The sequence below is a fragment of the Jaculus jaculus genome, chromosome 6 (assembly GCF_020740685.1).
Source record: "Jaculus jaculus isolate mJacJac1 chromosome 6, mJacJac1.mat.Y.cur, whole genome shotgun sequence".
NCBI classification, from domain to species: Eukaryota; Metazoa; Chordata; class Mammalia; order Rodentia; family Dipodidae; genus Jaculus; species Jaculus jaculus.
Genome location: NC_059107.1, coordinates 95,902,444 through 95,925,571, shown reverse-complemented (window position 1 = coordinate 95,925,571; position 23,128 = coordinate 95,902,444). Strand labels below are relative to the sequence as shown.

Sequence of the window (23,128 nt, the reverse complement as noted above, 5' to 3'; positions counted from 1 at the left end):
CATCTTGGTACCAAAGGTGGAACCTCCTCTCCTAACGTCTCAGGTGGTCCCATAATGGTGACCAAGCACACTTAGGTTCCTGGGGTGGCAGAACTGTAGGCAGGAACTGGAGAATGTGGGCTGTCCTGGCTAGGCCAGTGTGTCAGAAGTTTGGTGGCAGGTCTGGACGCTGGGAACCAGGAAGAGCAGTGCAGGGGAAGGGGCAGAACGACTCCAGAGGCGGGTCTCCTGGCTGAGGACAGAGCCTGCATTGTCCAAACATGAGGTCGCTACGGCTGGGTGGGGAGCCGCAGTTGCTTCCAAACTTCTTTTGGGGGAGGCAGAGAGGCCAAGTCCCTCTTCCCTTGTGGTCCTGGGGGCTTGGATGGTTGCTAAGAAACAAGGCTTATTTGACAAATACTTCTTCCCAAGAGCAGATGTGTAACTCACCCACTTCCTGAGAAAGCAGACGCTGTGAGCTAGGGAAGCCCTTGAAGTGTCGCCTTTAGCATGCACTGAGACTCACTAGTGGTCTTGGGGTGAGGAGAAATCTAAGTTTGTGACCTGGAGCACTCAGCCTAGAGTTGGCCCTGTCAACTAGACTTCCAGTCTGCATTCTGCCCACCACTCTGCCAGCTTAGACGTGCAGATTGGCAGTGAGAACTGACGAGCCCCGTTTCTGCAGCTGGGCTTTGGGGCAGGTCCACACATGGTTATGACAAGGATGTGGCCATGCTGCCCTATAGCATTACTTCCTTGACTTGTAAAGACCCTCTTGGGTCACAGTTCATGGTTCCTCTTCTCCAATAAGCCTTTCTCACCGTGACCCTGCTTCCCATCAGTAAGCAGAACTTGGAGCTCCCCGCTGGAGGCAGGCCTCCAGGCGAGCAGCCTGATCCTCCCTGCCCCAGGCCACCAAAAGGCAACAGCAGCTCGGAGCCTCTGATCAGCTTCTACCAATCTCCATCAGTGGACATGCTAGACCCCAGAAGTGCAGCCATTGTCACTGCTCCTACCCCCTTCCTGCACCCTTGGCTCCATCTCCAAAATTGTGACCCAAATTTCCCTAGACACCTTTCTCAAACCCTTGTGACCTCAGCGATTTTCTGCTACTGTCCTTCCTAACCCCTTTCCTGCTTTGCAACAATGACCAGTCTTGTATTTAGCTGTCTGGAAAATTCCTGCTAAACCTGAGGTATGATTCAGAAAGAGCAAGAGGTTTTGGTCCTGGTGTCCCACGGCAGCCTGCCATGGGAACTCTGCAGTCCCGGGAGTGGAGGGAGTAACCTGGCCTCATGGATCGCTGATGGCAGGACGACCAGGAGCTACTGTTCCAGACATGCTCTTGTCATGTGACAGAACTGTTTGCATACTCCGGCATCGACACTAGGCAAGAGCTCAAGGGCAGTGTGTGGATACCAAGTACAAGTTCTAGGGACATACATGTTGAAGTGGAGAGCTGGGCGTGGTGGTGCACACCTTTGATCCAGTGAGGCCCTACCTTGGGGGTGGGGGGAAGTGGAGGCAGTCTCTAAATTCATTCTCTGCTTTTGTTTTACCAACGTAGGGTCTTACTTTAGTCCAGACTGCCCGGGCATTCACTATGTAGTCTCAGGGTGACCTCAAACTCAACCATCCTTCTACCTCTGCCTCCCGAGTGCTGGGATTAAAAGCGAACTGGCTTCATCCTCTGCTTTTGAACAGATTATTATGCTACTGAACTGGCGACTGGGTGAGAGAAGGAGCATACTGTGAAAGAATTTTAGTATAACATGAACTTTAAAGATCAGATTTATTTGGAGAAAACAAAACAAAACAAAAAAAAAACAAAACAAAAAACCCACAACCCAAAGAATGGGATTTTACATCTCAAGACATCTCCCAGGTAATGTCTACAGATTACAAATCATTTTCATAGAAGATATTTTTGTACAAATTTTACATGTTCAGGAGCGGGACATAAGTCAACCCCTGTTTTTATTTTAACAGAGGAGCAAAGAAGGCGAGTGGGATAAAACAGCTTTTTTTTTTTTTAGATGCAACTAGTTGGAAGGAAAATAGACATGAAGAGGGCCAACTACCTTTTCATTGTCTACAACCAGTGGTTTTTAAAAAACCCATTCAACCTTGGTTCTCTCTCTAAAAGCCCACTTCCTAACTACTAGTCAATCAAGTCCACTGGATAAGCGATTTGCTATGCCCACTGCTGCAGCACACATAAATCAACACCCCCCACCCCCAGCAGGGCTTGCAAATAAGACCAAGACATCATTTGTCTGTAAGTATCCCAACTGCCCACAATGGGGAAGGATTCCATCTATGAGCTGACCCCTGCAGAGGTACACATCTTAGCAAACTACTGTGTTGCCAAGAGAAGCCTGGACCTTGTCAGGTAGTTCTTTTGTATCCTTTACTCTCTCAGGGGAAGCCATGAATACCAACCCCCTAAGCAGAAAACTGCACATAGTCCAGGTCACCAAGCACTCAAGTGGGATTTCAGTGGAGGAAGAAAAAAACCCTCAAAAAACACCCAATCAAGGTTGTAAGAAAGGCTCCCAACTGTCCCTATTTATGCTCTACCATCCAAGTCCATCAATTAAGTATTCCAATCTAGAGGAGTCGAAGCAGCAGGAGGTGTGGATAGAAGGAAGGAATAGGAATCCCAGAGTTGGGGCGCTTCCTCTGGAAGCACACATGTGACTCAGAGACTGCTTTTGGGAAGGAAGTGGAGGGTGAAGAACTCAAGATGACAAGAGTGAATTTTTAAAGCTTCAAGGTTTAAACAAGATGTGAATATATTTGGAATTGCAGAAAGGACAATGTTTGAAGGGAGTAAAACTAGGACACACAAGACTGGAATTCCCAATGACCCATAAGTGCTTCCTCTGCCAGGGAACCACATTCATGTTTATTGGAGGTCACACTCTCTCTCCTACTACTTGGTGTAAAATGACCCACCACCTCCCCAATGCTTTTCAAACCACGATTGAGTTTCCCATTCATTTTGGTCCCCAAGCAGCCCTATTTGTTAGTAGCCTGTAGACTCACTCCCAACTACCCCCCTGGGGGGTAAAAAATAAAATAATTTCCCCTAGGCTGGCCCCAGTAAATCAGAATTAAGGTAAGAGGAAGGGCTGGCAGCCTCCTGGAGATGAAATCTACCTTTCCAAAGATGAGAAATTTATTCTGATAATGTTTGAGAATTCACCAGAGGATTAGGAATTAAAAGGTAGAAATCTCACTTGTACCTCTCCTACTGCCCCAACTGATCCAGACACGGTATCACAGTCTTTACCATTTCTGCTGAATGGAGCCCCTAGGCACTAGTCACACAGGCAACTGCATGGGTATTATCAGAACACACCGCAACTTTCTCATTCAAAAGCTGTAGCCACTGTCTCTGGCTACATTGGTGATTCTCCAGTTACTTCAATACTTTAGAAGGCTGCAGCAGCATGCAAAAGAATTTCATTTCATTAAAAAAAAAATTAAGAAAGGTCTTCAGGAGATGGTTTTATTTTGTCTTGTCTGGACAGAGGTGTAAATTGCTCTTCAATGTTCCAGGGTGGAAAGACTAGGAGAAAGCACAGGACGCAGAGGTCTACTCGGTGTAGTCTCCCTCGTTTCCATCCTCACCATCCACAGAGAGAGCAGCATACTTGCTTGCAGAACTGAACTTCTGAAAGACAGCCAACAAGGTAATGAATGAAAAGTTTTGTGTTCTCCCACCAAAACCCAAGAAACCCACTTTGGCAAATGGGGGTGAGAGCGCAGACCGCACTCTCCTGTGGGTGAGGCTCAAAGTACACATGTGCTCATTAGCTCCTCATCTCCACACCTTTCAGGAGCATTGAGAACCAAAAAAGGTGGCAACAAGAAAACAAAACCCACCTAAACTTCTTCCACTAGTGTGAAAAAACAGAGCTGCAGCTCCGTTTACTGTGGTCTCAAGAGTGAGTGAGTATGATGCAAAAGTGGGAAAACCTGGAACACTTACAGAGGCTGGATTTTCCTCGGGGTTCTTTGGCTCAGGTGCAGATCTGGAGTCTTGATCCTTTTTGCCATCTTTCCTGCAGAAACATAAGCATAAGGCCACATTTTTGAGCAAAGAACTGCCCCAATGCTCACAAGTGCATGTGCTTCTGAACAGGTATCTCTACACACACACACACACACACACACACTTATATATATAAAACATACGTTAAATTTATAAACATACAAATGTGTAAAATATATTATGTATACATATTTTGGGGGTTTTTCAAGGAAGGGTCTTGCTCTAGTCTAGGCTGACCTGGAATTTGCTCTGTAGTCTCAGGGTGGCCTAGAACTCACGGCAATCCTCCAACCTCTGCCTACTGAGTCCTGGGATTAAAGGTGTGCGCCACCACACCTAGCTTCTAGTTAATATTGACTGTGTTGTTAGGACATTCTCTGTTGACATATGTCTATAACTCATTTGTTCACAGTGGTGACCTGGCACTATTGGACAGCCAAGAACTTAAGTCATTCGCCTGTGAAGCCAAAGGACCCAGGTTCAATTCCCCAGAAGCCAGAAGTACAAGGTGGCACATGCATCTGGAGTTTGTAGTGGCTGAAGGCTCTGGTGTACCAATTCTCCCCCCCTTTCTATCTCTTTCTCTCTAATCAAATCAAATAAAAATTTCAAATATATATTTTTCAAGTATGTTTACTTTTTTTTTTTGAGGTAGGATTTCACTCTAGCCCAGGCTGACCTGAAACTCACTACATAGTCTCAGGGCAGCCTTGAACTCACAGCGATCCTCCTTACCTCTGCCTCCAGAGTGCTGGGATTAAAGGTGTGTGCCACTACACCCGGCTTTCAAATATATTTTAAAAAATACTTTATTTATTTGAGAGAGAGAAAGAAGGAATGAGTGTGCCAGGGCTATTGAACCTGGGCCCTTTGGCTTTGAAGGCAAGTGCCTTAACCGCTAAGTCATCACTCCAGCCCACATCAAAGGGTTTAGAGGGGCGGAGAGATGCTCCGTAGTTAAGGCACTTGCTTGCAAAGCGGCACATACATCTGGAGTTCATTTGCAACCACATAGGCTCTAGTGTGCCAGTTTTCTTCCTCTCCAACAAATAAAAACCCACCACCATCAACAAAGAAAAAGGAAGATTTACAAATGAGAAAGCAAACATACATACCTGTCCGACTCCTTCCAGTGGTCTCTGTTCCCTCCATCTCCTGGACCACGGCTGGAGTTCCCAGTTTGGCCCTTTGGGACACTCACCCCATCTATTTTATTTTCATCTGCTTGAGCAAAAGTACAATTGAAAATCAAAGACAAGATGAAAACTGCCCACATGTACCAAGGAAATTAACCCAAACTCCAAACCAGCCTCCTCACACATATGAGTGTGGGCTGAACAAGACCCACAGAAAGCCCCACGGCAGCAGCTGGGATAAAGCACTTGCTGTGCAAGACTGAAGCTTGGGTTCCCAGCACCCAGGCACACGCTGGGTAGGTGCACCCAGCCTCTCATTCCAGCACAGGGCAAGCCTGTTAGATTAGCCCAATCAGTGAGCTCTGGGTTCAAATGAAACCCTGCCTTCATAAATAAAGTGAGGGAAACACCTAACAACAACCTCCAGCCTCCACACGTACATACATTGTGCCTGCATGTGCACGCACACGCGCTCTACACATGTACGTTAAATAAAGCTCCACCACAGGAGACACTATCTTAAAGTAGGATGCAACTAAAGACTAGGATGCTCTGTAGTATGACTGGCCCTGCTAACAGTGACATTCTAAACTGGACAGAACATGTTTATTTCTTTAGTCCTCCCCCACCCCAAACAACAGGCTCTACCGGGAAAAATGAAGGGTTTCAGGCCAGGTCTAAAAAAGCCACTCCTTGCCGGGCATGGTGGCGCACGCCTTTAATCCCAGCACTCGGGAGGCAGAGGTAGGAGGATCACCAAGAGTTCGAAGCCACCCTGAGACTCCATGGCGAATTCCAGGTCAGCCTGAGCCAGAGTGAGACCCTACCTCGAAAAACCAAAAAAAAAAAAAAAAAAAAAAAAAAAAAAAAAAAAAAAAAAAAAGCCACTCCTGCCCTCTACTGGCAAGAAAAGATAGACAATTAAAGGAGCATTAAAACAAGAGAGAGAACCTGCATTCTCTAAATGCAATAAGCTTCACACTCAGCTTAGGAGATGTTTTGTTATGTTTTTGGTTTGGAACCCCACCCCCAAGGGTCTCACTCTAGCCCAGGCTGACTTGGAACTCTCTCACCTTGGACTATTTTTTTATTTTAACCAGAACATCACAAGTTTATTTCAGGAGTAACAGTAATGTTTAATTCTGAACTGCACCAAAGAAACTTAGCCATTTAAGTATTTTTAAAGTTTCCACCCCTAAAACGGAGGGACCTTTAGTTTTCCACCACCATACACCACTGTTTCCCAATAGTTCTCTTGTCGGGGGACTTTTAATATTTACCAAAATAACAAAAATATGGGACAGAAGTCTTTACTGACCCATAGGATCATATATGGAATAATGCCCAGCCTCTACCTCTTCTATAAGTTTCTGTAAGGAATTATTTAATACAAGTTTGATGAAGGATAACTGACCTTTACACACACTTAAAATTTAGGGTAAGTCACTGAGTACTGTGGAAAAAGAAAATGTGTCAGGGAGCCTACAAACTCAATTCAGACTTTAATATTTTCCTACCTTTTAATAATATGTACTTAATTGTGAGACAGCTATTTTTTTAAATAAATTTATTCATTTGAGAGAGAGAGAGGGAGAGACAAAGAGAGGAAGAGGTAGAGAGAGAATGAGCATGCCAGGGCCTCCTGCCACTGCAAACAAACTCCAGATACATGTACCACCTTGTGCATCTGGCTTATGTGGGTCCTGGGGAATTGAACCTGGGTCCTTAGGCTTTTGCAGACAAGTGCCTTAACCACTAAGCCATTTCGCCAGCCCCTATTTGTTTTTTTTTTTTTTAATAACCACATTTAGTGATACACTCATTGGACTATTTTGAATAGTCCAGGTGAAATGGTTATAGAAATAGAGGGAGCATCAGCATCATCTCAGAAAACTTGCACTCTTCTTTTGGCAAGATCAAGCAGAATTGGACTATTTTTTTGAGGTGTTGCCTCCTTCTAGTCAAGGCTGATCTGTAACTTTCTCTGTAGCCCAGGCTGGCCTTGAACTTCTACCTCAGCCCCCCACCAAGTGCTTGCATTAAAGGCACCTATTTCACTTGGTATGGGTGTTCTCACCTTTCCTTGCTGGTCCTTCCTCGGATGGCTGAGCTGGAGCTACTTTCCCACCACCACTAAAAGGAAAAAAGTATAATCACAAGTTTTTATAGGAACGTAATTTAAGCACATAATCATTCTCCAAATGCAGTAAGCTTTACATAAAACACACAAGGACCCATATCCTTAAGATCCTTAACCTTATAGAATTAAAAAATACAGTAAAAGCCGGGCATGGTGGCGCATGCCTTTATTCCCAGCACTCAGGAGGCAGAGGTAGGAGGATTGCCATGAGTTCGAGGCCACCCTGAGACTACATAGTGAATTCCATCCAGGTCAGCCTGGGCTAGAGCGAGACCCTACCTGGAAAAACCAAAAGGAAGCAATAAACATTTAAGTGCTATCTACTTCAGAATGATTCCAAGTGAGCAAGGTCAGCAGTACTGTTTTTACAAATGAGAGAAAATTAGATTCAAGACTTAGAAATGAAGCAATGTACAAGGCCACACACTGCCAGTATGTGACGTGGGAAGTCTTGATTTATACTGCTAGCAGATTTATGTGGAACAAATACGCCCATCATAGCTGATTCCAAGCCAGAGTAGTGATATCAACTGGCTAACAAAGTGAAAAAAGAAAACCTGGCTCTTTTGTAAGCCAGCTCCCGCACAGCACTGAATTGAAACTATGAAGAGAAGACACTACAAAATGCCAACATCCCTCAGGGCATTTTCCATCATGATTCCAGGCTAACCAGCTGCTGCTGCAGGCCTACTCACCTTGTAGGGGACTGCTGCTCTGTGTCTGAGCTCTGAGATCGGGCAGGAGGGTTAGAACTTCGCTTCACCCACGCATTCTCCTTTGGTGGAGGGGCTGGCATTACCTTTAGAGGCTGATCAGGCTTAGGAGGTTTAGAAGTTGGAGAGTGACAGTCTTCTTCTTTATTAACAGTTTCATTTTCTAGGGACTTCTCACTCTCTCTCCTTCGTGCATCTGGGAAGCCAGAGTGGAACAAGTTATGGGGGAAAACGGAGACATAAGCGTCTACGAGGACTACAGCAGACTGTAAAATGGTGCACAGCAGAACTTGTTCTTTCCATCATTCTTTTTTGTTTAGTTTTTCGAGGCAGGGTCTCCTCTAGCCCAGGCTGACATGGAATTAATTATGCAGTCTCAGGGTGGCCTCAATTCATGGCAATCTTCCTACCTCTGCCTCCTGAGTGCTGGGATTAAAGGTGTGCACAACCATGTCTGGCTCCTTTCCATCATTAAGTGGAGACTCTAATTTGGTTTCTAATAGATCAAATGTCAGATAGAGAAAAACAGGGAAAATAAGAGGTCAGAGATGAGCCAGTGGATACTAGGACCGTCAATGTGAATTAAATGCTGGGTGGACCCTTGTGAGGCAGAAACAAGATCTCTGAGGCAAGCTGGCTAGCTAAGACTAGTAGTCAAACTGGTGAGCTCTGGGTTCAAGGGAGAGAGCCTTAGTAAATAAAGTGAACAATCAAGGAGGATGCCTGAGCCTCCAACATATTCCTTCCACCCCCTCCTATGTACAGAATGTGTGCCAACATGCATGTGAACACTCACACATAACACATACATGCAAAAAAGGAAAAATGGGGCTGGAAAGATGGCTTAGTGGTTAACGTGCTTGCCTATGAAGCCTAAGGACCCAAGTTCAATTCCCCAGAACCTCCATAAGCCAAATGGGATATAGTGATGCATGCATCTTGAATTTGCAGTGGCTAGAGGTTCTGGCGTGCCCATTGTTGCACTCTAAAAAAAGAAAAATGATTACCACCTCCCAAGTATTGGAATTACAGGCATGAACTATCATACTTGGTTTATTTTAGAATTATACTTTCCCATTTATTTGCTTATTCAGACACATATGAGCATGTATGTGTGTATGTGTGTGTGTGTGGGGGGTGAGGGTTCTTGCTGTTGCAAATGAACGCCTATCCAGCTTTATATGGGTGACTAGGGAAATAAACCTATGCCAAGCAGACTTGCCATGCAAGTCTTTAACCACTAAACCATCTCCGTAGGCCTAAATTATACTGCCACCACATTCTCGATGTTATATAGTATTAAATGCAGAATGGCCTGTACACATATGTGAATGAAACCTATGAACCACAACAGACTATGACAATTGCATTTATACACCAATAAAACAATGCAAAATGTGTATTTGTTTCAAAGGGCTCAAAAGTTTCCTCAAAACTAGAAGCCTGTGTTGTCGGGAGCTTTCTACATTTAAAATGCAAAGTAAGAGGCTGGAGCGATGGCTTAGCAGTTAAGTGTTTGCCTGTGAAGCCTAAGGACCCCGGTTTGAGGCTCAATTCCCCAAGACCCACGTTAGCCAGATGCACAAGGGGGTGCACATGTCTGGAGTTCGTTCGCAGTGGCTGGAGGCCCTGGCACACCCATTCTCTCTATCTGCCTCTTTGTCTGTCACTCTCAAATAAATAAAAAATTAAATAAAAGAAAATTTAAAATGCAAAGAAGGGGCACTACATCTTGTTACAGAGACTATTCCAAAACATAGCATTTCCAGAAAACACCTACAACACTTGTTTTAATTTTCAATTCATTTGTCCTTGAGCTGTGTTTTGGAACATTCAACTACAAATAAATTTGTAGGTATGAGGAAAGACTAAGAAACAGTGGGCCAGAGCAACAAGACATGCTTGTGAACCCCTGAGAACACTGCTCTGGCCTGTACATACATGATGAAAGCTCTAAGACTCCAGGGTCAGGTCAGCTCTCAAGAAACAGAAGCTGTCAAGACAGAAAGTGAAGGGACAAATCTAATAAGAGTTAAGACTTTTTTCTAGTGAGATTATCTTAATTAAGTCCATTCTTGTGCGCGTTCTTCAGGCTTTAAAAAAAAATTATTTATTTTAGGTTGGGCGTGGTGGTGCATGCCCTTAATCCCAGCATTTGGAAAGCAAAAGGTTGGAGGATTACTCTGTATTCAAGGCCACCTTAAGCTAGAGTGCAATCCTACCTTGAAAAACCCAAACAAACATACAAACAAAAAAATAAAAAAATATTTTATTTATTTGCAAGGAAGAGACAAGAGAATGAGACATGAGACTATAAATAAGTGTGCTGCCACTGCAAACGTACTCCAAGATGCATGCACTACTTTGTGCATCAGGTTTTATGCGGGCATTGGAGAATCAAACCCAGGGTGTCAGGCTTTGCAAGCAAATGCTTTTACCTGTGGGGCCATCTTTCCAGTCCTCCTTAAGCATTTCTTTGAAAGAGAAACAAAGCCCTCAATCAGCCCAGGCTAACCCAAGAGTTTATGGAAAACAGCAGTAATATGATACCCACCCTGGTCTGACTTACTTCTGCCAGATGTGGCTGAGGTCCCAGTCTGGGATGATTCACTCCCTGTCCTTGATCGTTCTCGTTCCTGAGTTTCTTCACTTCGCCAACTTGGGTGTCTGCACAGAAAATTTAAAAAGTACAAATAAAGCCAAGTGAATCAAGTTTAGCTTGTACCAGTATTTCAATCACTGCTGTTATCTATGGGTTTATGTATACATATTTATCCTTCCTTTTAAAGAAAATTAAAAATTTAATTTTTATTTATTTATATGAGGGAAAGTGAGGAGAGGGAATAGGCGTGCCAGGACCTCCAGCCAATGCAAAACAACTCCAGATGCATGTGCCACCTTGCGTATCTGGTTTATGTGGGTCCTGGGAAATCAAACCTTTGGCTTTGCATACAAGCACCTTAACTGCTAAGCCACCCCTCTAGCACCCCCCCTTTTTTCGAGGGTTTCACTCTAGCTCAGGCTGACCTGGAACTCACTATGTAGTCTCAGGATGGCCTCAAACTCATGGTGATCTTCCTACTTCTGCCTCCCGAGTGCTGGGATTAAAAGCGTGCATCACCATGCCTGGCTAGAAAATTTTATTTTATTTATAAGAAGAGAGAGAATGAGCCCTCCAGCCACTGCAGATGCATACGCCATTTTGTGCATCTGGCTTTTATGTGGGTACTGGGGGATCAAACCTGAGTCATCAAGGCTTCGCAGACAAGCACCTTAACTGTTGAGCCCTCTCTCCAGTTCTCATATTTATCTCATCAAACTTTACTAAGAGTGGCAGGTATTCTGCCGCTCTGGTTTTAAGCACTTCACCGAGCACCAGCTGATGCGGCCCAGAGCGCTCTCCTACACAACCTACAGCACTGGCCTTCTTCCCTCGCAGCTCCCGAAACTCACCCAGTCTTTTTGGAACAGATTCTTAACCTGTAAGATACTATGTTACCGTCTACCACATGAGCTATGGCCCCACACAACACCGCTTCTTTTTTAGTATATATATGTTTTAACTTTTCTTCATTTATTTCAGAGAGAGAGAGGGAGGGAGAGGGAGAGGGAGAGAGAGAAATAGGGAGGGAGAAAGAATGGGCGCACCAGGGCCTCAAGCCGCTGCAAATGAACTCGAGATGCGTGCACCCCCTTGTGCATCTGGTTTACGTGGGTCTTGGAGAACTGAACCTGGGTGCTTTGGCTTTGCAGGCAAGTGCCTTAACCACTAGGCCATTTCTCCAGCCTCACAATGCCACTTTCTAAAAATACACACTTCTGTAATGACTTCTTTATTATCCCCTGAAATAACAGATAATGTAAGTAGCATGAACACAGCAAAATTCTACCCTACACTTAATATAACTTGAAAATAAGTAGCTGGTTATGGTGTATCATGTTGAGTTCAGGACCAGCCTGGGATACATAGTGAGCTCCAGACCGGCCTGAGACAACAGTGTGTAAACAGGACCTGGGCTTGGTGGCACACGTCTTTAATCCCAGCAATCAGGAGGCAGAGACAGAAGCACTGTCATGAGTTCAGGGCCAGCTAGGACTAGATGGAGACTGCCTTAAGTAAATAAAAAAGGGTTGGGAAGATGGTTCAATGGTTAAAGGCACTTGTAGCAAGCCTCGCTGGCCCAGGTTCAATTCCCAAGCCACCTACGTAAGTCAGATGCAGTAAGTGGTGGTTCAAGTGTCTGGTGTTCAATTTGCACCAGCAAGTGGCCTTGGTGTGCCTGTATACGCACACATACCTCACACATAAACAAACAATAACAAATCAGTAGCTGGGTGTAGTAGCTTATGCTTATTATCCCAGTGCTAGAGGCTGAGGTAGGTAGGATTGTTTTGAGTTTGAGGTTGGCCTCAGCTAGAGTGAGACCTTTCCTCAAAACCAAAATTAAGCAATCCTTAGAAGTACCAAAACAGAAACACAAGGCCAGGCATGGTGGTGCACACCTTTGATCCCAGCACTTGGGAGACAGAGGTAGGAGGATGGGAGGCCTCCCTGAGACTAAAGAGTGACTTCTAGGTCAGCCTGGGCTAGAGTGAAACCCCATCTCAAATAATTTGTTCTTTTGAAACAGGATGGTCAGGTATTCTAGAACTCACAATTATCCTCCCATCTAAGCCTCCTAGGTGCTGGAATTGCCAAGTGTGAGCCACCATACACAGCAATCAATTTGCATTAATCTCTTATCAATTGTGTAGTCGATACAATAAAATTCTGAATTCCACTTTTTCACCACAGGGGCTTGGCAGTTTTTTTCTTCTTTAAAGTATCAATTTAGAGGAGTGTGTGGCACTAAACTTTAGTCCCAGCAGTTGGGAAGGCTGAGGTAGGATTGCAGCATGGGCTAGAGTAAGACCTTGCCTCAAAACCAGCCAACAAACCAAGAGTTAAAGTTTATTTTACAGAAACAGACGTAATTTGTTTACTTCTATATCAAAGTGGCACTAACTTGTCTATTTGCGGTAGATACAGCACAGCAATCTTTTTGAAAACTGGGAGCTATAGAAAAACTCTTTTTTTTTTTTTTTCCAAGGTAGGGTCTCACTCTGCCTCCTAAGTGCTGGGATTAAAGGTATGTGCCACCATGCCTTAAATCCCAGCACTTAGGAAGCAGAGGTAGGTGGTTCGTTGTCATTTTGGGGCCACCCTGGGACTATGTAGTGAATTCCAGGTTAGCCTAGGCTACAGTGAGACCTTATGTTGGAAAAAAAAAAAAAAAAAAAAAAAGATTAAAAAAAATAACACACCAAAAAACTTTTTTAAAAAGACAACCTCACCTCTCCCGAGGCCGGCGGTCTAGTTTTGGCTCATCCAGCTGACGCTGCAGCTTTTCTTGCTCCTTCTGTAGCCGTTCTTCTACCTCTCTCTCTCTAGCAGCGGTGTCAACAGGCTTTGCCCCTCCGAAGATAGAAGCTGCTCGACTGGACTGGGAGGTGCTAGCGGAGGAATCATCTTCCTTAGGAGTACTCCGAGGCTTTAGATTCAGTTTGGGTCTTTGGGGGGGACCTAAGTTAGACAAAACTCTAAGTAATAGTTTCCAAACCACCAGAAGCTGATGGCAGAAAGCCAGACTCCCAGACATCGCTCTCATGAGATGCTGTATGGAAGCCAGCAGAGGAGCCGGTGGGAGGATTGTCAGACAGTGTGTACTATCACTATTTCCTCTGATGACTACCTAGGAAGAAACTTTCTACCATACTACCCACTGGACAAAATTCCTTTGTTCAAGCATCCTGCCTAAAGGGTAAGTATTTTCAATGTGTTAAAAAGACCTTGCAATAATGTAACAGCACAGGCACTAGTTCTTGTCTGACAGAGATTCACAGGACAAACCAGGTGATAACAAAATTATGAGGTGTGATTTGTTCCTTGATCAAAGTTATCAGGTATGTGTATAGGACCAGCAGGAGAAAAGAAATCAGGTAGGCAGCTTTCGGGGTAGGGAAGACTGTTTAAGAATGGAAAATGGCCAGAAGTCAAGGAGAACTTGCGGCCCCACAAGTGAGCCTCCAGTTTCTTCACTTGGCAACAGGCCTTTCATCCTTTCTCAGCAAATTCTACGACACGATGGACACAGAGCCATTATGTCATCTGTTCAGTATTCCACTGTGCCCTTTACAATGAGTAAGTTGGTGTTCAAACCCCAGAAGTGGGCACAGATACAATTTACAATTGTAAATATGACAATTCTCTGCTCCATAAAGGAAGGAGAAAAATCACCTCTGTCATCGCGCCTATAATCATCTCGAGAATAATCATCTCTGGAGCTCCATGACCGGTCGTCCCGTCTGTCATAGCGGTCTTCGTAGCGGTCTCCACCGCCTCTGTAGTCATCATCCCTTCGGTACCCACTACCAAATGCTCTTCTGCCACTGCCTATCCTGGAATCATAGCCTGCAAGTAGATTCCAACTTGCAATCATTACACAGAAAGAAGAGAAAAAAAATATTATTTATATGCAAGCAGAGACAGAGGAGAGAAAGAGAGGAAGAGGGAAGGAGAGAGAGAAAGAAAATAAATATGGGTACACCGGGGCCTCTAGGCACCGCAAGATACAAGTGCCACTCTCCATCTGGCTTCTCGTGGGTACTGGGGAATCAAATCTGTGTTGTCAGGTTTGCAGGCAAGCACCTAACCACCGAGCCAGCTCTCCAACCCCTGAAAACAGTAATCCTTATGAGAAGCACTTTAGCTGGGTATATATTGCAATCACCTCTGTCATAGTCCCTGCTGCCTCGGTCATCATAGCGATCTCGGCCCCCATAGCGATCCATATCTCGGCGTGGGCCGTCACGGTATCCATCCCTGTATCCGTCTCGATACCGGTCTGAATCGTACCGATCTCGAAACTCTAGAAAGAAAGAAGATGGGTAATAACACCACCTTTTCCTCATAAGTTAGCAGAATGAGCATGGTAACTCATTGGATCAGTAAGTTTCATGTGATTCTATTCAATGCCAACTCAGTTTTTCCAAGGACATCTCCAAAGTGTAGTATCTATGAATTCAAACTTTAGTGATGAGGGGCCTGGGAAGATAGCTCTGCTGGTAAAGTGACCTGACTTTGGATTCTAAGAGCTCACTGGCTAGTTAGTTCAGTTAATTGGTAAGCTCCAGGTTTAACAAGAGACCCTGTCTAAAGGAATAAGGTGGGGATGGATCAAGGAAGACATCTGATTGACCTCTGGTGTGCCCACATGCATACTTAGAAACACTTCTGAAACAAATTTTACTGGGCCAACAGTTTGGAGGGAGGGGAAAGAAATCTATATACCCTATAATGAATTCTAGAATGATATAAATGTTTAAATACAAATACAAATAAGTAAGCACAAAACATAGAACAGTTGGAATTTTCCATGCTCTTTACCAAAGAACAACAACAACAAAAAGCTTAAAACAAATTTAAGGGGCTGGAGAGATGTCTTAGTGGTCCCTGTGAAGCCTAAGATGTCATATATCCACGTAACCCAGATGTACAAGGTGGAACATGTACCTGGAGTTGCTTTGCAGTGGGCATGATTTGCAAGCAATTTCCCCAGCCCCAGGACATCATCATCTACCACCAAAATAGCAATGACAAGAAAGACAACATCCGGTGTTACAAGATTTAGGGACCTAAGTCAATTTCTACACTGCCTAACTGTAAAATTACACATTATATTACAAAGTTTGAAATCACATATGTCTTCTGGACCAACAAATTTCTAGGAATTTACTCTGAGGAAATAACAGCATCTAAGATAGAAATCTATTCATGGGGGCCACAGGGATGGCCCAGGGATGATGACATAAAGCCTGTAAAGCCTAGGACCCACGTTTGATTCTCTAGTACCCACACAAAGTGACCTATTCATCTGGAGTCTGTCTGCAGAGGCTGGAGGCCCTAGTGCACTCATTCTCTCTCCCTCTCCCTCTCTCTCTCTCCCTGCTTGCAAATAATCCTAGCACTCAAAAGGCAGAGGTAAGAGAATTGCTGTGAGTTTGAGGCCACACTGAGACTAAATAGTGAATTCCAGGTCAACTTGGGCAGGGCCAGAGTGAAACCCTATCTCGAAAAAAAAAAAAAAAACAACAAAAGAAAATACATTCTCATGGTACAGTTAAAAAAATAAGAGTAAATCTTCCAGGATCTAGTGGATCTGGCTTACTTGAGTACTGGGGACTTGAACCCAGGCCCTTAAGATTTCTCAGGCAAATACATTTAACTGCTAAGCCATCTCTCTAGCCTTCCATCTTTACTTCTATGTGACAAACTTCCCTATGAGTCTGAATTAACAATGAAGCTCAAACACTTGGAAATCAGATCATTTACAGGTGTGGTCTAAATGGGGATCTGACTTTTTCTTTTTCTTTTTTTTTTTGGTTTTTCGAGGTAGGGTCTCACTCTGGCTCAGGCTGACCTGGAATTCACTATGTAGTCTCAGGGTGGCCTCAAACTCATGGTGATCCTCCTACCTCTGCCTCCCGAGTGCTGGGATTAAAGGCGTGCGCCACCACGCCCGTGACTTTTTCTTTTTTTGAAATGAGGGTTTATATTGCTGAGCCTGGTCTTAAAACTCTAAATCCCCCAGCCTCACCTTAGAGTAGCTAGGATTTTTATGCATGTGCCACAGTACTCAGCCTATAAAACTAAGCATGGTGGACCAAGAGTTTGATACCAGGGGTTGGGGAGATGGCTCAGTGGTTAAAGTCATTTGTTAACAAAGTCTGTTGATCTGGGTTCAATACCTCAACACCCCTGTAAAACCAGGTGCCTAAAGTGGCTCATGTATCTGGAATTTTTTGCAGTGGCAAGAGGCTTACCATGCCTATTCTCTCTCTCTTAATTAAAAATATTAAAGATAAAGTGGGGGGAGGGTATTACCATGGGATTTTTTTAAATAATCATGGAAGATGTTAATAAAAATTGAGGAAATAAGTATTAAAGATAGTTGAATATGGTGGAGCACAAGTGAATTCAACATTTTAAATCTAGGTTTTAAACTTTTATTTACTTGAGAGTGACAGAAGCAGAGAGAGAATGAGAATTGCGCACCAGGGCCTCCAGCCACTGCAAATGAACTCCAGATCCATGTGCTACCTTGTGCATCTGGCTCACAGGGGTCCTGGTAGTCTAGTAGTCATGTAAAGCCAGATCAGCTTCAAACTGGGGTCCTTAGGCTTCACAGGCAAGTTCTTAACTGCTAAACCACCTCTCCAGCCTGAATTCAATATTTTATTTAAAGAGATAGAAATGGCGTGCCAGGGCCTCAGCCACTGAAATCAAACTACAGATACTTGTGCTTGCCTCACCCATGGGATCTGGAGTCAAACATGGGTCCTTAGGCTTTGCAGGCAAGTACCTTAACTGCTAAGCCATCTCTCCAGCCCCAACATTTTATCTAACATAGAATTAAAGTAAGTTTTCACTCCCCAAGAAAGCGGAGGTCCCTAGTTAAGCACATTAGAATACTGTTTAGACTATAATAGTTAGTGTAAACTCCACCCTTTTAAGCTCAGGGTAAGAGCTTCTGCCCTCTGGGTACAGCCTAGGACCTTTACTTCATGTTAACAAAAAGCTGACTCTGGGGCCGCTATGGATAATAACGGCACATTTACTCCTTGTTATCACTCATCCTGTTTGTCCTAAATCAAAACTCAAAAGACTAAAAACAGGACCATCTGATGACTGCTTTTTATGTCACGAGTCAAATTTTTAATATTTTTTTGTCTATTTACTTATTTGTAAGCAGATAGAGAGTGGGCGTGCCAGGGCCTCTAGCCACTGCCAAAGAACTTCATGAGCACACACCACTTTGTGCATCTGGCTTACGTGGATAATAGGGAACAGAACTCCAGCCCTTAAGCTTTGCATGCAAGTGCCTTAACCCCTAAGCCATCACTTCAGCCTGATGAGCCAATTAAAAAAAAAAAATCTTGGATTGAGATGGGGAGGTAATATGATGAAGAATGGAATTTCAAAGGGGAAAATATGGGGGGGGGGAGGGAGGGAGGGAACTACCATGGGATTTTTTAATAATATAATATAAATATAAAATATAATAATATATTTATAATAATATAAATATATAATATATAAATATAACATATAAATACTATATTTATAATAATATAAATATAAAATAATATAATATTTTTTTATAATCATGGAAAATATTAATAAAAATTAAAAAAATCTTGCTGGGCATAGTGGCGCACGCCTTTAATTCCAGCACTTCGGAGGCAGTGGTAGGAGGATTGCTGTGAGTTCGAGGCCACCCTGAGACTACATAGTGAATTCCAGGTCAGCCTGAGCTAGAGTGAGACTCTACCTCGAAAAACAAAAACAAAACAAAACAAAAAAATCTTTGTTTATTTGCAAGCAGAGAAAGAGAGAGAAAATATGAGAATGGGTACCCCAAGACCTCCAGCCACTGCAAATAAATTTGAGACACATGTACCATATCTTGGCTTATATGGGACTTGGGGAATCAAACCTGGATCTTTGGCTTTGCAGGCAAGTACCCTAACTGCTAATCCATCTCTTCAGCCCTCATGAACTTTATTTATTTATATACTTGAGAATAACAGACAGAGAAAGAAGAAGATAGGAAGGAGAGAAAGAATGGACATGCCAGGGTCTTCAGTCACTGCAAACCTTTGTGCATCATGTTAACATGGGTCCTGGGGAACAGAGCCTAGAACTGGGGTCCTTAGGCTTCACAGGCAAGTGCTTAACCGCTAAGCCATCTCTCCAGCCCAATTTTTTTTTTAAATTTATATTTATTTATTTGCAAGTAGAGAGAGAGAGAGAGACAGAGACAGAGAGAGAATGAATATGAATGGGCATGCCAGGGCCTCCAGCCACTGCAAACTCCAAATTTGTGCATCTGGCTTACTTGGGTCCTTAGGCTTCATATGCAAATGCCTTAACTGTTTAAGCCATCTTTCCAGCCCAACTTTTTTTTGATGCAGGGTCTCACTCTAGCTCAGGCTAACCTTGAATTCACAATGTAGTCTCTGGATGGCCTTGAACTCACAGCAACACTCTCCCTCTGGAGTGCTGGGATTAAAGATGGTGTGAGCCACCATACCTGGCCTCAGGAGCCCCCTTTTTTTGGTTTTGTTGTGTTTTACAAGGTAGGGTCTCACTCTAGCTCAGGCTGACTTGGAATTCACAATGTAGTCTCAGGGTGGTCTTGAACTCATGGTGATCCTCTTATCTCTGCCTCCCAAGTGCTGGGATTAAAGGCATGTGCCAGAATCTTTTCATAAATGCTAACAGTTTCCACAAGGTTTTGTCAAGTCACAAAGACTTGATTATAAAGTCAAGACAAATCTGTGGCTCTAGCGAGCATTTCTTCTGACTTCCTGCTCACTCCTTTGTTTCTCTTGCACATCTTTGGTTAAGAAACCTGGGTAGGGAGCCGGAGGTAGGTGGATCACCGTGAGTTCAAGGTACATAGTGAGTTCTAGGTCAGCCTGGACTAGAGTGAAACCCTATCTCAAAAAATAAAAATGAAAAGAAACTTGGGTAGGAAAGATGACTCAGTGATTAAAGGTGCTTGTTTGCAAAGATGGCCTACCCAGGTTTGATTCTCTAGTCGTCATGTAAAGCCAGATGTGCAAAGTGGCACATTCATCTGGAGTTTGTTTACAGAGGCAAGAGGGTGCATCCATACTCATTTTTTTCCGTCTTTAAAACAAAAACAAACAAAAAAAACTTTACATCTACTTTAATCCTCAGCTTCTATCTGCTAATGTAATTCTATTACCAAACAGACCCAAGAGCAAAGAAACTCCATAAAAATTAACTTACTGTCTCCAAAGCTGTCATCACCTCTTCTGGGTGGGTAGTCATCAAAACTGTCTGTGGCAGGACGAGCCCTCCAGTCTGTGTCTGTTTTGTCAGAATCCCGATTTCTATCTCGGCCAAAAGATCGATCATCCCTGTCTGTACACACAGGAACATACAAAGCACAAGTTAGTTCAGAGACAGTAGGCATTCCTCGCACACACAGATCCCCCTTATAATATCACACTCAATTTTTTTTTTTTTTTTCCGTAGGTAGGGTTTCACTCTAGCTCAGGCTGACTTGGAATGTACCATGGAGTCTCAGGGTGGCAATTCTCCTACCTCTGCCTCTGAGTACTGGAATTAAAGGCACGTGCCACCACACCTGGCTCAATTCTATTCTTCTATTGGGCTGGCATTATGAAGGGACCCAGACCCTGCAACTGTAATCTTCAGTTTAATTGGGCCATTCTTTTCAGAAAATGTATCTGCTGGTTTAATGTTTCTGTCTCATATTCTATATAGGCACAGTTGTACACATATGTACACACATACAACACACACAAATGGAAGTTCCTCTTAAATACAAAACATGGCCAGGTAGCTAAACTGCATTCAGATTATCCATTGTTTCTCAATCTCAATACTACTAGCATTTTCAGCTGGCAATTCTTTGAAGTACAAGGTCTCTTCTATCCATCACAGGATTGATTAATCCCTAGCCTCTACCCATTAGATGTTGCAGTACTCCCTTCAATTATGGCAACACCTAATACCCTTAAACATTGCCAAGGAAGTACCTTGTAGAGCAAAACTGCTTGAGAACTGTTGAAGATTTATCCTAGGACTATTACCAAACAAGAACTATCTAACATCTGCCAGTTCTCTTACCTTTATCCTGTGCTTGATCAGCAACGTCCACTCGAATTCTCCTGTTACCTAGAGACTGATAACACAGGCCTACATTAACTTTTTTTTGCAAAATTATAAATATCCCGAGTGACCTTGAACATTGAGGCATAGCAGCAATGGGAAACATACAAAAAACACTATAATCTAGCTAATACAGACACTACATTAAAAAGTCAGAGCTCCTGTACTCCCAGTGAGGCACAGACTGAACAATTTCCTAGATGTTTGTGGCAAATGCAGGGGAAGAAAAAAAAAAAATGCAAACTGCAAACCCAATCCTGCCTCAAAATGAGGTGGAAAGCCAAGGACCAACCTGAAAAGTTGTTTTCTGATTTGCACATGCACAAACAATTCTCAGTAAGTTTAAGAAATTAGAGTGCTCAGCACCTGGAAGGCAGAGGTAGTTGGATTGCTGTGAACCTGAGTCTAGAACTAGAGAGTAAGAGTAAGTTCCAGATCAGCCTGGCCTAGAATGAAATCCTACCCTGAGAAGACAAAAGTGGTGCAAGAGTTTGGAGTTTGTTTTGCAGTGTCAAGAGGCCTTGGTCTACCCATATTCATTCTTTCTCTGTCTGCCTCTTTCTCTCACTCAAATAAATAAATAAATAAAAATGACAAAAAAATTGGCAAGTTAAGTGTGGTGGTACATGTCTGTAATCCTAGTACTTAACAGGCAGAGGCAGGAAGATTACTGATTACTGTAAGCTGTGGTACACATAGTGAGCTCCAGATTAGCCTAGGCTACACAGTGAGACCTTATTTCAAATTAAAATTAATAAACAGGGCTCAGCAGTTAAGGTGCTTGCCTTCAAAGGTACAAAGGCTAATATGATCTAGATTTGATTACCCCATACCCATGCAAAACCAGATGCACAAAGTGGGACATGCATTTGGAGTTTGTTTGCAGTAGCTAGAGGCCATGACATGCCCATTCTTTTTGTTTGCAAAAACAAACAAACAAACAAACAAACAAACAAACAAAACCCTTCCACACACAATGATCCCACTCAGGTTTAAGAAACAAGATCAGTTTTCACCCTTACAGCAGTTAGGGTTACTACTTCAGATAGGGTAGGGCGGGTTGAGCCAAGGGTGACTGGGTCCCCAAAAGTAGAATGGCCTTGAGGCTGCCCTTTCAGTGCTCACTTTGCTAGAGGTCAGAGAATGACCACAATTTGGGTTTCTAGGTGGGCTCTACCCCCTTTCTGCCTTCTCATGGGCAGACGTTCTCTGTACTTTCTCTTCTTTCCTTCTATTAAAGGCCAATGATGCACTAGGAAGACCTGAGATGGCAATCTGCAATCTCAGGTGTCTTCATTCAACATTACCTTTTGAGTACCAATTCCTTCAGGGATAGCCTCTGATTTCCCTTTCCCATAGCATTACTTACACATTTTGAGCCCAGTTAATTTAAGTTTACTTCCCCCACATTTCACGGTAGAATCTATAGTCATAGAAGAACAATAGGGGACTAGAGAGATGATCATAATCAGTGGTTCTATAACTTAGCACCCATGTAAAGCAGATTATAAAGTGGTGCATACAGCAGCTGGAGGACCTTGTGCAAATAAATAAATAAATAATATTTTAAAATAAAAAAAGAAGACAGCATGGTGATGCACACTTCTAATCTCAGCACTTGGGGGGGGGGGCAGCGGCAGAGGTAGGAGGATTGCTGTCAGTTTGAGGCCAGCCTGGGATGACAGTTTTTTCCCAGGTCAGCTGGGGCTAGAGTGAAACACTAATTTGGAGCAGTGGGAAGACAATAGGGCTGGAAAAGTTGGCTCAGCTGTTAAGGGCGTTGCTTACTGGATTCGATGAGTCAACACCATATAACCCCAGATGCACAAGGTGGTGCATGCACCTGGAGTTCACCTGTAGTGGTAGAAGGCAGTAACATACACATACCCAAAACCATGAAAAAAACTAGGGGCTGCAGAGACGCCTCAATTCCCTAGTACCCAAGTAAAGCCAGATGAACAAAGTGACACATGCATCTGGAGTTCATTTGCAAAAGACCCCAGGGTGCCCCCTGCCTCTCTTTCTGCCTCCTGCCCCCAGGCTGACTAGAATTCACTATGTAGCCTGAGGCTGACCTTGAACTCAGTGATCCTACCACCTCTGCCTCCTGAGTGCTGGGATTAAAGGCATAAGTCACCACACCTGGTCTCTCTGCTTTAGAGAAAGAGAAGGGGGGGGGGGGAGAAAGAGGCAGAGTACCTCCAGCCACTGCAAACGAACTCCAGACACATGTGTCACCTTGTGCATCTGGCTTACATGGGTCCTGGGGAACTGAACCAGGGTCCTGTGGCTTTGCAGGCAAGTGCCTTAACCACTAAGCCACCTCTCCCCAGC

At 43.7% G+C, this 23,128-nt stretch overlaps 1 protein-coding gene and 1 long non-coding RNA gene across 7 annotated transcripts in view; one reads left to right on the top strand and one right to left on the bottom strand.

Annotated features, from left to right (window-relative positions):
• Positions 1-1,752: 1,752 nt before the first annotated feature.
• Positions 1,753-23,128, bottom strand: part of Eif4b (eukaryotic translation initiation factor 4B) — a 42,139-nt gene continuing 20,763 nt past the window's right edge. The window contains exons 5-16 of one of the 6 annotated variants that reach the window (XM_045152381.1): positions 20,753-20,807; positions 19,886-20,020; positions 14,799-14,936; positions 14,306-14,479; positions 13,363-13,591; positions 10,598-10,695; positions 10,467-10,502; positions 8,011-8,224; positions 7,253-7,308; positions 5,155-5,263; positions 3,977-4,049; positions 1,753-3,658 (exon numbers count right to left, since the gene is read on the bottom strand). In XM_045152381.1, the coding sequence (XP_045008316.1) occupies positions 3,581-3,658; positions 3,977-4,049; positions 5,155-5,263; positions 7,253-7,308; positions 8,011-8,224; positions 10,467-10,502; positions 10,598-10,695; positions 13,363-13,591; positions 14,306-14,479; positions 14,799-14,936; positions 19,886-20,020; positions 20,753-20,807 (1,395 nt within the window). In that variant the 3' untranslated portion in view covers positions 1,753-3,580. Of the gene's footprint in view, positions 3,659-3,976; positions 4,050-5,154; positions 5,264-7,252; positions 7,309-8,010; positions 8,225-10,466; positions 10,503-10,582; positions 10,696-13,362; positions 13,592-14,305; positions 14,480-14,798; positions 14,937-19,885; positions 20,021-20,752; positions 20,808-23,128 lie in introns of all 6 variants that reach the window. The other 5 variants (XM_045152382.1, XM_045152383.1, XM_004649878.2 and 2 more) reach the window with 5 other exon arrangements.
• LOC123461566 lies at positions 3,421-4,599 on the top strand. Its single transcript, XR_006637718.1, has 3 exons — positions 3,421-3,677; positions 3,825-3,936; positions 4,452-4,599. It is a non-coding gene; the product is annotated as an uncharacterized LOC123461566 (long non-coding RNA).